General features: G+C 39.7%; 1 protein-coding gene across 18 annotated transcripts in view; it reads left to right on the top strand.

Moving 5' to 3' along the window:
- Window positions 1-16,366, top strand: part of ROBO2 (roundabout guidance receptor 2) — a 1,870,921-nt gene that overhangs the window by 1,804,856 nt on the left and 49,699 nt on the right. For 10 of the 18 annotated variants that reach the window (XM_044072438.1, XM_044072435.1, XM_044072436.1 and 7 more), the window contains one exon: window positions 15,631-15,801. In XM_044072438.1, the coding sequence (XP_043928373.1) occupies window positions 15,631-15,801 (171 nt within the window). Of the gene's footprint in view, window positions 1-7,553; window positions 7,692-15,630; window positions 15,802-16,366 lie in introns of all 18 variants that reach the window. The other 8 variants (XM_044072440.1, XM_044072432.1, XM_044072427.1 and 5 more) reach the window with 1 other exon arrangement.

The following is a 16,366-nucleotide window of genomic DNA, read 5'->3' on the forward strand; positions in this document are numbered from 1 at the left end:
AACAGGACCTAAATGGCTAGGCTGGGGGGGCACTTCATGCATCTGGCCATCTGGTTGGTGTGGGTTTTCTTTGCTCTTCACCTGTTAGTGGAGTGCTCATCAGGTACTGTGCTTCTGTCTGCAGGAAACATTTTTCAAGTTTTGCAGAAGTCCTTTCTTTCTGCTTTTCACTTACAGAGCAGAAGGGTGGGTGGTAGTTGAACTAGCTACATGTACTGAGCAGAAGGGTGGGTGGTAGTTGAACTAGCTACATGTACTGAGCAGAAGGGTGGGTGGTAGTTGAACTAGCTACATGTACTTCTGTGCTTTTCACTTACAGAGCAGAAGGGTGGGCAGTAGTTGAGCTAGCTACATGTACTGAGCAGAAGGGTGGGCAGTAGTTGAGCTAGCTACATGTACTGAGCAGAAGGGTGGGCAGTAGGTGAGCTAGCTACATGTACTGAGCAGAAGGGTGGGCAGTAGTTGAGCTAGCTACATGTGCTGAGCAGAAGGGTGGGCAGGAGTTGAGTAGCTACATGTACTGAGCAGAAGGGTGGGCAGTAGTTGAGCTACATGTACTGAGCAGAAGGGTGGGCAGGAGTTGAGTAGCTACATGTACTGAGCAGAAGGGTGGGCAGTAGTTGAGCTAGCTACATGTACTGAGCAGAAGGGTGGGCAGTAGTTGAGCTACATGTACTGAGCAGAAGGGTGGGCAGGAGTTGAGTAGCTACATGTACTGAGCAGAAGGGTGGGCAGTAGTTGAGCTAGCTACATGTACTGAGCAGAAGGGTGGGCAGTAGTTGAGCTAGCTACATGTACTGAGCAGGAGGGTGGGCAGTAGTTGAGCTAGCTACATGTACTGAGCAGGAGGGTGGGCAGTAGTTGAGCTAGCTACATGTACTGAGCAGGAGGGTGGGCAGTAGTTGAGCTAGCTACATGTACTGAGCAGGAGGGTGGGCAGTAGTTGAGCTAGCTACATGTACTGAGCAGGAGGGTGGGCAGTAGTTGAGCTAGCTACATGTACTGAGCAGAAGGGTGGGCAGTAGTTGAGCTAGCTACATGTACTTCTGCTTCACAACTTAGACGCAGATTTTTCAGCTTAAACATTATGGACTCATTTTCAAGTATTAAGATGCATTTCACGTGAGGTGATTTGAAGGACGTGAGACAACTGGTCATATTTCAAAAAAATTGCTGTCAGTGTAAGTCTGCCCTAATTCCAAAATACCCACTTTCAGCCTGCTCTCATTGTACGTGGTCACTTACACAGAAAGTATGTATTTTGGAATTGCATTTGGGCCAGATGTATACATCTGCTGATAAAGTTTGAGGACTGTACTGCAGAGAATGTCTCAGAGAGTTTTGTTTAATGAATGGCACATTTCCTATGTCATTTGTCATTTTCTTTAAAAGAGTGTTATGTTCTGTAACATAGCTGACACTACAGTTTAATGTCTCACTTTTCAGCTAATATAAATAGATGCACTGTGATGCCTAAATGTTGAATTTTCAAAAGGACCCATTTCCACGCCACCTTTCTTGTTTGTTTCTTGATCCTATAGCTTCTTTATTGTCTAGAATCTGCTTGCATGCAGTCCATTTTTTGAATAAGTTTGACAAACCAAGCAAATTTTATTGCTTTCATTTTTTGTTATATTTTGTTTTATTTATGCTTGACATGGATATTGAGCAGTTGCTTTAGTACACTTAAAGATCTTCAAGGTTTGGTTCATCCAAAGGAACTGAGGTCTGTTGTCATTTCAATGGCTGTGAAACTTTTACAGTGTCATTGTCTGCCAAGATATTAGAAATATTATGTGTTTTTTGAATGAAAAAGAACGTAGTGTCAGTGTTTTAATACCTGTCTGCGTTCCTCTGCCTCACATATACACTTTCTCTGTAGCTACTTCTTAACTATATCCATACCTATGTCTGATGTATACATTTATTTTTATTTTTTATTTTATTTTACATTTGTTGACCGGGCTAGTCCAGCTGGATATATGTCCATTTTCAGTGGAGGCCCGGGGAGAAAAGCTCCACAAATTACAACAACATAAAAGGTCAAGACAAAGACAATAACAGTATAATTTGGTACATAAGTTTTAACAATTATAGTACAAGCCTAAGATTATATATGTTATATTTCAGTAGGAAAAAGGAAAAATTTATCTAAGAATAGATGAATAAGACTAATACATTTGTATTAGAAATGGTGTAGTACAAATCTTTGTAACATATTACAAAATTAGATACACCTAGTAATTTATGATAAGACATACTGAGGTCTCACAAAAACCTAGAAAGAAAAACACTAGAGATCAATAGATAAAGTATAGAAGAACAGCAAACAAGGATGGATTTCTAGTGTTATTTAACACATAGGTTGTGATACTATATGAAGGTGTTTGATCATTCCACTGTATATACTTATTTACATGAGAAAAAATCCTAAGGAAGGTTAAGCTCACTAAAAATTAGTGAGACAACACAAGATCATGATAGGCTAGGAATTGTGGTTGTCTAGTTAATAGTTAGGTACTTAGTCTGGGTTAACACAGGGGCATAGCCAGTGTGATTTGAGGTAGGGTTTAAGCTTGCTTTTAAGCAAGCTGACAGAGGATATTGAGGTTAGCTGGCTTGGGAGGATGTTCCAGGCTTTACCTACTGTATTGGAGAACAAGGTGTCACCAGCTAAGTTGTTGGATTTTGATATTTGTACAAGTAGGTTATTAGCTGAGCGTAAGGTCTTGAGGTTATTATAGGGGATGACTAGGGATGTAAGTATGGGTGTATTTTGAGGTAAATACAGGATCTTATGGGCTACTATTAATTGATTGAAAAGTATTAAATTTGGCAGCTCTAACCATCCTAACTGATTCAGATTGATACAGTGATGAGTTCTATAGGAGGACCCAGCTGCAAATCTGGCAATATTGTTGTAGGAGGATGTAAGTTTACTCAGATTACTTCTACATATTTTGGTATAGATTGGGGAGGCATAGAGCAAGGTAGAGATGAGGTGGGTACGAGCAATAGTAACCCTGGCTGGAGGTGTAAGAAAGGGTTTTATTCTATAGAGGGAACCTAGTTTCTTGTTTACTATTTTTATGGTGTTATTAATGTGAGGTTCAAAGGACAAGTTGTTATCTATTAGTACCCCGAGTAGTTTGGTGGTTGGTTCCGGAGATATTATAGTTCCATCATTTGAAGTAATAGTAAAGTTAAGTGGGGAGGTTCTGCGGGTGGGGGTAAATAGTAGCATTTTTGTTTTTTTGGGGTTAAGGATACATGCAGACTCACACACACATATATACGTGTGTGTGTGTGTGTGTGTGTGTGTGTGTGTGTGTACCTAAAGTAATCCCTTCAGGAAAATATTGAAGTGCCTTTTATCAAAAAAAAAATAATAATGATAGTAATAATTTCTGAAATTGCCAACACTGCAACACACTTGCTCAAACAAATAAAAATGAAGCATACAAATTATCATTTTTGTAGGAGGGGATGTCACCCCTCCCATACTCCTTGTAATTTATATATGACAAACTCAAAGACTGCACAATAACAGGGAATGGACATATTTCCAATCCCTGTTGTTACATTCATCTCAGAACCTGTCACCACCTGATATGTTGACTAAAGAAACTCGACAGAACAACCGTTGCTCATACAGTCATCAGTTATTTTGTCTGTCTTTCTGTCAGTCTGTCTACCTATCTGTCTAATCCATCTATGGCCAAAGTCTTTGCCTACAGAGTGCAAGTTACAGGGTTTGATCCAATGCCTGTGTAGTATGTGCACATTTTCAGTATGCCTCTTTGAGGTTCTTCCCTCCCTCCTAAAAAATAATACATGCTGAGATGCTTCCACTTCAGATCCCCCTGAAATTGAATGGAGTTGTGAGTAGCAGCCGTACAGTCCAACCACATTTGTCATCAACTGTGGTGTGTAGTATCCTCTAGACAGGAGAACATGGATCACAGATTGTGTGCTGTGTCAGAACTAAACACTTGAGGGTGTAAGACTAGGCTTTAGGTGATCATGTTGATTAATGCCACCAAAAATGGGCTTGAATATGTGCCAAGGATAAGTGGGTTGAGGACCTGACCTATGCCAGAAACCCATGCCAAGGTGTCTTTCTATGGTCCATTGTGTGCCTGCCATAAAGCCCAACATCCCTGGGCAATTAAACTATAGCTGGTGTCCATTTACCCAGCCTGGGTTACCTAGGATAGCTCTGCTGAGTGAAAACTTGACTTAAAACCAATTAACCTGCTAATCATGAACTAAAAATTACTGCATTGAATGTAGGTTCACTGATAGGATGCTGCTTGGAAGTGGATGATGTGATCGTAAGAGGAGGCTAGACATGCCGTGTATCCAGTAGATAATGTAGAAAGGCAGTACAGCAAGGCAATTTGGGATCCAGGATCTGCTACTCATGAGCAGGACAGATTCAAAATGGTGTGGGAACTGTGGTGAAGGAGAGTCTTCTGAAGAGAATGAGGGATGTTATCAGAATTATTGACGGACTCATGGCAATCAAAATGCAGCATAGAGGTAGGGCAGTACTCATAATCTTTGTCTATGCCTCATAGCAGGGTTATGATATTGGAAAAAGGAGTGCACTCAGGCAGCATGTGAGAGAACTATTATATAAAGCAGGACAACATGGGTTGGTGTTGATAATGTGGGACTGGAATTGTAATATTGCGACACATAAAACAGGATATGCTGATTGGCTGGGTGGGGTAATATAAACAAGAAAGGAGAAGCCATTCAAGATTTCTGTATGGCAAATCACCTTACACTTGAAGAAGAAGAGGAGGTAGGTGGAGTGGAAGGAAAATGGCAGTATCTGAAAGCAGCATATGTGAAAACTATAGGAAAGGTATGCAGCCAAGCCAGGTATAGAAATAAGGTACATAAGAAAAGGTCGTTGTGGAATGCAGAAGTCTAGGAAGTTATGAAAAGAAAGACGAAGTGCAGGAAAGAAGTTGGAGATAAATAATTTGGGCAAGGTTAAGAAAGAATACCAGATGGCTAACAAAAAGGCTAAGAGAACTGTTGCAATGGCAAACAGCAAGGCATCAGATGCACTCTGCAAGCTTCTGGAAAGTGAATCGAATTGAACAGCAAATAATAAATAACTCTTCTTGCTTCCACTGAGAATATGGGATAGTACTCAGAAGCACATAAAAAAAAAAAAACAGAAGACAAAAATGAGGGGAAAATGTTAGTGGATTATCAAGGAGACAGTGTAAAATCTTTAGACATTAATGAACTAGACTGCAAAATTTTAACACACGAGGTCATTTATTTTTGCTTCAGGAAGCCTGAAAATAGGGACATACCTGCAAACATAGGTACATAGTATGTGAGGATAAATCAGGTCTGAAAATAGGAATATTTCTCCAAAATAAGGTCAGTTCAGAGGTCAGCAGACATCATTCATAACGGTCAGCAAAGACAGATGGAATGAGTACTCCCAGAAGCGTCGGAATGAGGAAGAACCCCACAGACATTGTACTGCCCTATTCACAGCCTGCACTGAAGGAGGAAGAAGACTCCACCCTAGAAGAAGTAAGAGCAGCACTTAAGAAAAATGAAGCCAGGGAAAATGGCAAGCTCAGACATAGTTAAAGCAGATATGAACAAGGTATTGGGTGCGTTAGAGGGAGCATGCTTTCTGGAGGTACTGCTATCAGTGTGTAGTGAAAGGTGTAGCCCAGATGACTGAAGAATAAGCATATTAGTGCCAGTGTACAAGAATAAAGAGAATATTCACAAATTTAGGCAGTACAGGGGCATCAAACTCCTGTCACACTGCATGAAAGTTCTAGAGAGGGTGATTACTAAATAAATACACAGAGTAGTACAAAGCAGGATGGGAGATAAACAGTTCAGATTCAGAACAAGATGCAGCATGACTAACCCAGTGGAGAAGAAGCTAGACATGAAGAAAGAGTCCAACTGGACATTCTCAGACTTGGAGAATCATATGACAAGGTCTCAAGAAAGCAGATTTGGGCAGTGCTGTAAAGTCACAGACACATTGGTAGAATTAATGCAAGCTATGTACAAGGACCCAAAGGCACAAGCACTAACAGTGTTCATAATCACAGAGGTGATCACAGTGGCAGTGGGTGTGCATCAGGGTTCAGCCTTGAACCCATTGTTGTTCATTCTGGTGATGGAATATATTAGCAGTTTGGAGGGGACAGATTAGTGTCTGAACAGGAAGTTCAGTTAATAATAAAGGGATGGAAAGTAATAGTAGAGCAGCTGAGGACACTAGATGTGATGGGCATAAAATGCCTGAGATGAGTGTTGGGATGAAATCTGTAGGGCACATAAGACATGATGACATCAGAGTAGAAGTCAGAGTATCTCTAATTACGGAAAAAGTAATCGAGACAAGACTGCTATGGTTTGGGCATGTGTGCATAAAAGCAGAAGAGGATTTGGTGGAGAAGATTTTGGAGGAACTGTAAGAAGGCAAGAGGAAACAAGAATATTTACCAACGAGATGGATGGATTGTGTGAGAAAAGACCTGCGACAGTCAAAGTGAGAAAAACCCTGTGATAGTCAAGTATGACTGTCAACAAGGTAGGAGACTGGCAGTGGACAGAGTGAGATGGGGACAGTTGAAAAGCAGGCCTGTGATGATGATTTTATGTAAATATATATATATATATATATATATATATATATATATATATATATATATATATGTGTGTGTGTGTGTGTGTGTGTGTGTGTATACATAAATACATACACATGTACAGGTCTACACAAACTAAATGGTAGATAGATACATAAGTTGATAAATTTGCACTAATACCTGCACATCTATATCAGCTAACAGTAACTAAACTAAATTTAGAGATTTTTCATTAAATGTTTGTTCTTCTTCTTTCGGCTTTTCCCGGTTAGAGGTTGCCACAGCGGAACTCCGGTCCGCTAATGATTGGCAGTATATTTTTTACGGGTGCCGAGGTGCCAGCTCGACACCCAACCTTCAACGAAGGCACACCCATTCTACGTATGTCTTTTAAACGCCACTCGACTGCAGGGAGGACATGCAGATTCTACACAGAAGGCGCTCCAGCCGAGAATCGAACGGGAGAACCTCTTGCTGTGAGGCCATATAGACTCTACATATCATCTGTTATATTTATACTAACTAATGGACTGTTACTAATAACACTGATGTACTGCTAGATGTATAACAGAAAGGAAAAATTTGTAATGGACAAGTGATATAGCAATGTACAGGTCTGTAGGCTTTTCTTTCAGTAACTATCTGGTGCTTTTAATATGTTTGATGACTATGGTACAAAACTGAACACTGTTTTATATGAATGTAGTCTTTTACTTCCTTGACCAGGTCTGTTTTTTTTCCATCCTTACAATTAAATATGTCTTTATTTTTATTTATTCATTTTGTTATCATGTGACTAAAAGAAGTCTGCTGAAAATCAGGAATTAATCTTGGTAAGAAGAATCTGATGGCAAGCTTTGAAACATGGATTTATATTCATCAGGTCCTCCTGCCTTTGTTTTCAAGGTTCAATGGTGAATGCCTGGGGCTCAGCATCTGATGAGGATCGGAAATTTTCTAGCAATATATCTAGCATAGTTAGCTCTTCCAATGATTCCATCTTTACTAATGGAAGCTTTGCACAAGCTGTGCTTACAGCAGCAGGTAAGGCTGGTTTTAAATGTGATGGGACCAGTCTGACAAGAACAGGTTTGTAACATTTCTGTTAATGATATTAGCTTGGAAACTAACAGCCTGCCCCACTTAAAGTCAGATTAGTTATGTCTCGCTTCCAAATTGCGCAAATAACCATCTGCGGCAAATCTCTTTACATGCATGATGCAAAGCAGGTGACTACTAACATAAACTGAGTTTTTTAGTCCAGATATACTAGTAATGCTAAGGCCTACAGTACATAATCATTATACTGCATACAAGCTGCACTGTGGTATGTAAAAGAGTTAAAGAACTGTAGTGTGACACATAAGATTTGTGTACCCACTCGGCAGTAAATGAGCTGCATAGAAAATAGCAGAGAAATTCTATAATCAGGGGAATATTTTACTGACAGGTGTTATAACTTTTCACAAATCAATGTACTTTTTCTTTGTGCAGGCATACAGAACAGTTTCATGTGGCAAGGGATATAATTTATGCATATATCCATTAATTCACCTCAGCTAAATATTTGTCAGGTGATATTACCTCCAGTGATGGCACCTCCAAGACTCCCAGGTGATGACTATTAGTACTGCCATTAGCTTCCTTTAGTTATAAAGTGAGGGTTTGCTGGGCAGTAGGATCACAGAGTTAGGCAATGCTGAGGGTAGTAATTTCTTTTGAGGTTTTTTTGTCAAAGGGCACATTAGCATGGGGCATCCTTTGGTGCTCCCTCTTATTTACGTAGTTGTTTCTATACCTCTTGACCTCCCACAAGAGCTATTCATACAGATCTATAAAGTCTAAACACAGAAATAAAAGGAGAGCAAATCTCTGCTTGATCCAATCTCTTACAAGCAAGCCTTAAGGAATCCATACTGTTGTCTGAAGTATGATTAGTGGTAGTCCATTCAGAATCCCCACTCTTTACCATTAATATTTCATATCACTGATTAACAGCATCTACCTGCAGTCTTTAGATAAAACTCAGGAATATTGTGCATCATAACAAATATGATCTGATTCAATTAAAGGAGAAGCAAGACTCCTTCCTCAAGCAAGAAGAAACCAGTCTGGTGCACCCCGGCCATAAGCAAACTTTACAATAAAAGGAGGAGACTTATACAAGAAAAGGCCAAATCTCAAGTAGAAAAATCATCCCTGATCAGCATTAGTAAGACATTGAGGGCCCTCATCAAGTCAACTAAAGCTAATTTTGAAAAGAAAGTTGCCAAGGATGCCAAGGATAACCATAAGGCCTTCTATGGCTACGTCAGAAACCTAAATGGCAACGCTCAGGTCTGTTCTGAGCTAGTACAAAATGGAACAAAATACACTGACCCCACTGACATTGCCAACATCTTGGCTGACAGGTTCAGTGCAAATCCCCCCCCCCCCACTCACCACCTACAGGGCCTATTACCATTCCAGGGGATTGTGTAAGTCCAATTATTACTGATACGTTGGTTAACAAGGCTCTATCTAAAGCTAAAAACGCTGCCTCCTTGGGACCAGATGGTGTCCCAGGCTGTGTCATACGCGAGCTCCAAAAGGAATTAACCCCGCATCTTAATACCCTGTTCAGTCTCAGCCTCTCCACAGGATATGTGCCCATAGAATGGCGCACGGCAACGGTGGTCTTGCTACACAAGGGTGGGGCCACAACTGACTCTGGGAACTACCGACCAATAAGCCTGACCAGTCTGATCTGTAAGGCTATGGAGCAAATCATTATGGAACTCATAAATGGAGAGATTGGGAACCTCCAGTCGCTGGACCCCACACAGTTCTGCTTTGTCAAGGGCAGATCATGCCTCCTGAACCTGGTAGATTTCTTTGAGACAGTTACTCAGGCTATAGATAAGGGAAAGGAGGTACACACGGCTTACCTTGATTTTGCTAAAGCATTTGACACCATTCCCCATTCAGGTATTATTGATAAGCTCACCAGCCTGGGCATAAACCATTACGTCACAAGATGGATCGAAAACTGGCTCTCAGACAGATCCCATAAAGTAAGAGTAGTGGGATCTATGTCCGAATCCAGACCAGTAACGAGTGGTGTGCCTCAGGGCTCTGTCCTGGGGCCCCTCCTGTTTGGCATATACTTCTCAGAAGTACAGGCAAGCACGGAAGGGCTGTGGCTGACTAAGTTTGCGGACGACTGCAAACTGGGTGCTATAATAGAGTCTCCGGCTGACATGGAGATCCTCCAGAAGGGCCTAAATGAGACTGATGCATGGTGTTAAAGCCATGGTCTCAAGCTAAATGCAAAAAAATGCGTAGTAATCCCCTTTGGAAAAAACAGAGTACCCGCAAACTACAACATAGGAGGTAATCCCCTGAAATCTGAAGAAGAAATAAGGGATCTAGGGACCCAAGTAGATAGTCAGCTTTCCTTTGATAACCATGTTGCCAAAGTGGTTAGAAAATCCTTCTATGTGACCCATCTGATCACAAAAGGGTTTGCATCAAGATCTAAGGATGTAATGGTGCCCCTCTACTCTTCCCTCATCAGACCCATTATTGAGTACAATGCACAAATTGGAATGTACCTGGCTAGACATCTCCAGCAGCTGGAGAGACCACAGAGGTACCTAACCAAGAGGATTACTGGACTCAAACAGTTGCCCTATGCAGCACGACTGAAAAAGCTAAGACTGTTCTCTGTTGCATACCGCTTTCTCAGAGGCGATCTCTGTCAAACGTACAGAGCCATGTCCAACCGAGAATTGTTGAACATGCTCCATTTTAGCAAAACCAAATCTACTCGAGCTACATGCTCTAGGGATATAAACCTCAACACAACAATGAATAGAACATGCTGGAGGGATAGATTCCCTTTGCAGAGACTTCCCTTACTATGGAACAGGGTCCCGATCTACATAAGACAGAGCCCCTCACTATCACTCTTCAAGAGGAACCTTGATGAGTGGATGGGTAACAGAAAGTTTGCACTGGGGATCACACCAACAGCACTACTAGATAGGGGCCAAGGGCACTAGCTGCTAGTACAAGGGTCTAGGGAACTACTAAAGGGGCGGTGAATACCGCACAACGTGGCTGGGCTAGTATATGCCTTCGGGCAGATAGCCCAGTACCAACCTATGAACCTAAGTCATGATAGCATGTTAACAGGGTTACTAAAAAAGTCATTTATTACAATTAAAATGCCTAATTCTAAGTATCTGTCAAAAATATCTGTAGTGAGTGCATTGGTGGTTTGCATTTGGATGCACATTGTAATAAGATTGGTAATAAGATTAAATAAGCATTGATTCAACTATACTTTTAGTTCCTATTATCTACTAGCATTAGCAATCCTTTTTAAACTGTCCAAATTATTCTATCATCTAACAATTTCATATAGAAATTATGCCTTATTGCAAAACATTATTTTTTGTAAATGAAATTACATTTTTTACAGCAGAAAAGTTGTCCACAGCAGATATTATATTTATTATTAACATAAAAGAACACAGAAGATAAGAAAGTGCACATTAATTTCTTGAGCTCAATGAAAAGGGAAAAATCCCTTCCTTTAAACTGCAACAGCCTTAGAATTATTAATAATAAGAAGGAATCTGCTCCATCAAAAATATTTGTTTCCAAAACTTGCTGAATGCTATTTTGAAATAGTTTTTGTTTAAAATGGTAATCATCAAAATCTGCTTCACAGAACAGATATGAATTGTAAGGAGCTTACGTACTGTACAATGCACACAGGTGTCATAATATACAAATGTCTAAGCTGCATATTTGTTAGTGGAGGCTAATACACGAGATAATCCCCCTTACACTAAAATCCAGTGATTAATGAGTTGTGAAGAAGTAGCTGGATGCACTTTACAAGGCCAGGTCTTACGGCTGTTGGGTGTAGTTTTACCTTTCTTAATTGTTTATTTTATCAACTTATTGAGTTCTGTTTTGAACAATTTTTTTCATTAAATAATAGTAATTCATAACAACAGGCATCAGAGACTTGGTATGGATCCACAATCAGTGGTGTAACTCCTATAAATATTGGCAGTGCAATAATTAGGTCTTAATGATAAAACTGCAAAGTGATTTGCTTGAAATCACATTTCATAGCATGCTACAGAAATATGTACAAGTACTTCTTGCAGATTAAGCTGAAACTTGTATGTTGTAACTATTTTACTAGATAAAGTGATAGAAATCTCTCCTTTCATTTGTTTTTACTTATGCAATCAAATTCCCATATAACTGAAAGAATCACCTGGACCAAAACAGTGAATATTTGCTATAAGCACACTGAGAAGGTCAACAGAATAAATTAAACAAATCATACTTACTGTATCTGTGTATGTGTGTGTGTGTGTGTGTGTGGGTGTGGGGGGGTGCTATAAGCACATGCTTCCTCCATTTCTGCACAGTCTCATAATTCACATCACCATTAAGAAAGGAAATTTCTGTGTAATTGGCCATCTTTGCTAATACAAATGTTGCTGTTGACCATCCCAGTTAGCATTAGCAAGGAATCCTACAGAATACTGGAAGTTTTGCTTAGTTAAAGGCACTGTACAGTATTATTGCATTATTTGTATCTTAATAAAATATTAGGACAACATGAAAAGGATTCAGAGTCCTGGATCTTGCAGCTCACATAGGTTTTACCGCTTGCTTTTGCAGCTGTGTATTTATTTATTTATTTATTTAAATTTGTTGACCGGGAGTGTCCCGACTGGTCGTAGGTCCATTTTCAGCGGAGGCCCAGGGAGAAAAGCTCCACAATAAAATAAACAGACAGTAGTTACATTGGATTACATAGCGATTAACAATTTAACATAGCAATTACTTACAACATATTTACAGATGAAGAACATAGTACATCAGTAGACAACTAGAATCTTTATCTGTGAAGTACATAACAGACATTAACAAATGTTGCAATGAGAAGTTCCTGCTGTATAATAAGTACTAGGCTTATGAGCATCTGAGCTTGCTATAATCAAGGCAGTTAGTCGAGTGGAGAGAAAGGTAGTGGTTGGATGGGATGGATGATATTAGAGTGGGAGTTGCAAGGGCATAGTCAGCATGTTTTTAGGTGCGCTTTTAGTAATGTTTTGAAGTGGCTGCATGATGGTACGGAGGTAATTGTGGGTGGGAGTGAGTTCCATAATTTGGCTATGGCACAAGAGAATAGTGCTTCACCAGCAGAGTTATTGGCTTTAGTGATCTGCAAGTGATTTTTGTTGCTGGATCTTAGTGGTCTGGTGGTGCGATAGGGTTGGAATAGATTCTGGAGGGATGGGACATTTAGTGGATGGTTTACTAGTTTGTGGGCGAGTGAGAGTTGATACCACTGAAGGAGGTGAGGGAGTTCAAGCCAGCCCAGTTCAGCAAGTGAGAGACAGTGGTGACTACGGTAAGATGCCCCTGTGGCGAATTTGGCGATTTTGTTGTAGCAGGTGTCTAGCTTGTTTAGATCACATTGCCTTAGGTTGGTATATATTGGAGAGGCATAAGGTAGGGTGGAGATAAGGTGGGAATTTGCTATTGAAATCTTTGCTGCTTTGGTGAGAAATTGCTTATTTCTGTATAACGCTCCTAGTTTTTTGTGGACATTTTTTATGGTCACGGATATGTGAATGTCAAATTTTAGTTTATTGTCTATTTCCACTCCTAGCAATTTGGTGTGTTCAGTTGGGTATATAGTGGTGTTGTCTTTTGCTGTGATGTTAAAGTGAGAGTTGTTTTGAGTATGTTTGGTGGGTTGGAAGATGAGTAGTTTAGTTTTGTTTGGGTTGAGTATTAATTGGGCATCGGATAACCATGTTTCAACAGAGGAAAAGGCTTCCTGTGTGACTTTTTGCAGTTTGGGTAGGGACTGGGCTGAGCAGATGATGGTCAAGTCATCTAGGTATTGTATGAGTGTGCCATGTTTGGTGGCAGAGGCTAGATTATTGGTGTAAACACAGAAGAGTAGGGGTGCAAGGATGGATCCTTGGGGAACCCCTATGGAGACAGGTAGTTGGGGAGATATGTCATTCTGCCATACAATGGATTGTTGGCGGTCAGACAGGTAACTCTGAAACCAGTTGGTGACTGATTGTGAGAAGGATAGGTTATTGAGGACAGAGATAAGTTGTTTGTGTGGGACCATGTCAAATGCTTTAGATAGGTCTAGGAAAGTAGCAGAGGAGAGATAGCCATTGTTTTTATGCTGAAGGATAGTGTTAGTAAAGGAGAGTAAGGCAGTGGTGGTGCTATGGTTTGGTCGGAAACCATGCTGAGTACTGGAAAGGAGGTTGTTAGTAAGTAGGTAGTCTGAGACCTGAGAGTGTATGCATCTCTCTAGTATTTTGGAGAGTGGAGAGAGAATAGCTATGGGGCGGTAATTGGTTAGTTCTGCGGATGGTCTGCCTTTGTGGAGGGGGATTATATGTGATACTTTCCACAGTGTGGGAACGTAACTTTCTGACAGAGATCGGTTAATCAAGATGGATACTGGGTAGGCCAGAGCATCAGCTGCGATTTGTAGGTATTCACTTGGGAGGTTGTCTGCTGCTAATTTGGTGGGTTTAAGTTTAGTTAAGAGTTTTTTTATGTTGGAGGTAGGTACAGGAGAAAAAGAGAAGGCAGTGGGGAGATTACTAGTTGAAGGTGTGGGTTGGAGGGGAGGGTGGTTGTGTTGTTTAGCTAGTGATAGTATGGTTTGGGTGAAGTGTGTGTTGAATGAGGTAGCAATATTTTCTGAGGAGTGAGGGATGTTAGGAAGAGGGGTACTGACTTTACCTGGGTGGAGGATGGAGTTTATGGAGGACCAGAATTGTTTGGGGCTGTGTTGTGAGGAGTCTAGGGCAGACTGGTAGTATTGGAATTTGTCCTGTTTTATTAGCAACTTTTTTCCCCACATATTTATTTCTTATCTGGGACCAATAGCTTTGCTTTCTGAAAAATGTTTTGACTTGATGTGGTAGTATACAGTGGCTGTGAAGTCAGAAATGTAACCATCATTGAATGTATAATTGCACACTTTTTGAATAAGGTAAATAACCCTTTAATAAAGAGATAGCCCTGGAGTAGATTATTGAAGTATGGTGGTAGAAAGCCTCTAACACAGAGGATAGGGTCCTCTGTTCACACTCAAAACTGGGGTTCAATTCTACTTCATTTTTGCTCTTTTTGACTTTGACACCTGTCACTGTTACAGAACCAGTAAATGTACAACAAATCTCAGTATACTACTATTATGAGGTCCATTTTTCTTTTTTGCTAAAATAATTTAGTAATGGTATATAAATCGTATTGACAGCATTTGTCTGTATAGCATGTGGCTTCATTACTTTTTTAAAAAAATGTCTTGCCTAAAAAAACTTTCGAGCATGTTGTATCCACTTCTTGTAAAATTCCAGCATATGGTGTTAAGAAAAGTAATTGAAAGACATTAAGTAAGCATTTCTTCATCAGTGACAAGGAGAGCGGTTCATTACAATTGCCATCATATATTTGATGACATTTTCCTAGTATTTCTGACTTTTTGTGAAATGATATATTGGTTACTATTACAGAAAAGTAACTTAAACAGATAAGATATCAAACTATTCAGCATTTTTTTTATTTTTACATAAAGTGAAACTGATATTTCTTGATATATATAACACATATTGGAAGAACAGGTAAAAAAATATTGACTGTATCTAGAAACGCAATTTGATAATACATTATTTTAAATAGAATGAGATTGCATAAATTAATGCTTTCTTAAAATGATATTTGCATTATTTAAAAAGGAAGGCTGTTTTGGAATCCTGTGTTGTAAAAGTGTTTCACAGTAATTAGCATATCTATCCGTGAACTGCACATAGATAAACACAAACATGTAATTCACTGTGAGTTCAACTAAACCCAAACAAAATAGTTTACTGCAATAAATAATCAGTGAATGCTAAAGCTTTTGTTTTGTTTTTTTTTTCCCCAGGTAGAGGGTATCTTTCATCTCAGCGGCTCCAACCCAGTAGTCCACTTTCCACAGACAGTTCTGTTATGGCAGCCATAAATCAAAGCCAGAAACAGAGGCCTACCAAAAATCACAAGGGAGGGAGACTGGAGCAGGTCTCTATACCTCACTGGAGGGATGGAAAAACAGATGGTAAATCATTTGTTTTACCTTCAATGTGCTTGTTTTCATTTTTTTAAAGCATTGTATAATAGTTAATCATATGAGGCTCAAATAATAGGTATGCCTGATGAAATGTTTGGTTTATTTGTGAGTTATTAACTGTTATATCCACACTTAATTGCAATGTTTGTGGTATGCGAGTTTACAATTGCTCACACAGATTCTAGCTTCTTCTCTTACCGCTGCTTAGCTGTGTATCAAATGTATGGGCAGATAGCACGTTTTAGGAACATAGTAATTTTACTGGCAAATGGTCATGGGGACCATAACATTCCTAGACATGTACACTTTTAGGGAGACAAACTTAAAAGTTCTTGCTACCCTTGTCAAGTAGTTATTATTGCTTGCTTCCCATTTAGAGTGGGGACTTAAATAACAAGCCTGGTGTACATTTGTTTTACCCATCCAGTCATCAACACTAGCCTTAAAGGTAGCCAAAGTAGTACTTAGTTTGACCTGTAGTGGCAGATTCCATAGACTGTTAATATTTTATTTTATTTTATTTTATATTTTACTTTAACATTTATAAAACACC

Source organism: Protopterus annectens, chromosome 5.part0, assembly GCF_019279795.1.
Source record: "Protopterus annectens isolate FY-2018-M chromosome 5.part0, PAN1.0, whole genome shotgun sequence".
NCBI lineage: Eukaryota > Metazoa > Chordata > Ceratodontiformes > Protopteridae > Protopterus > Protopterus annectens.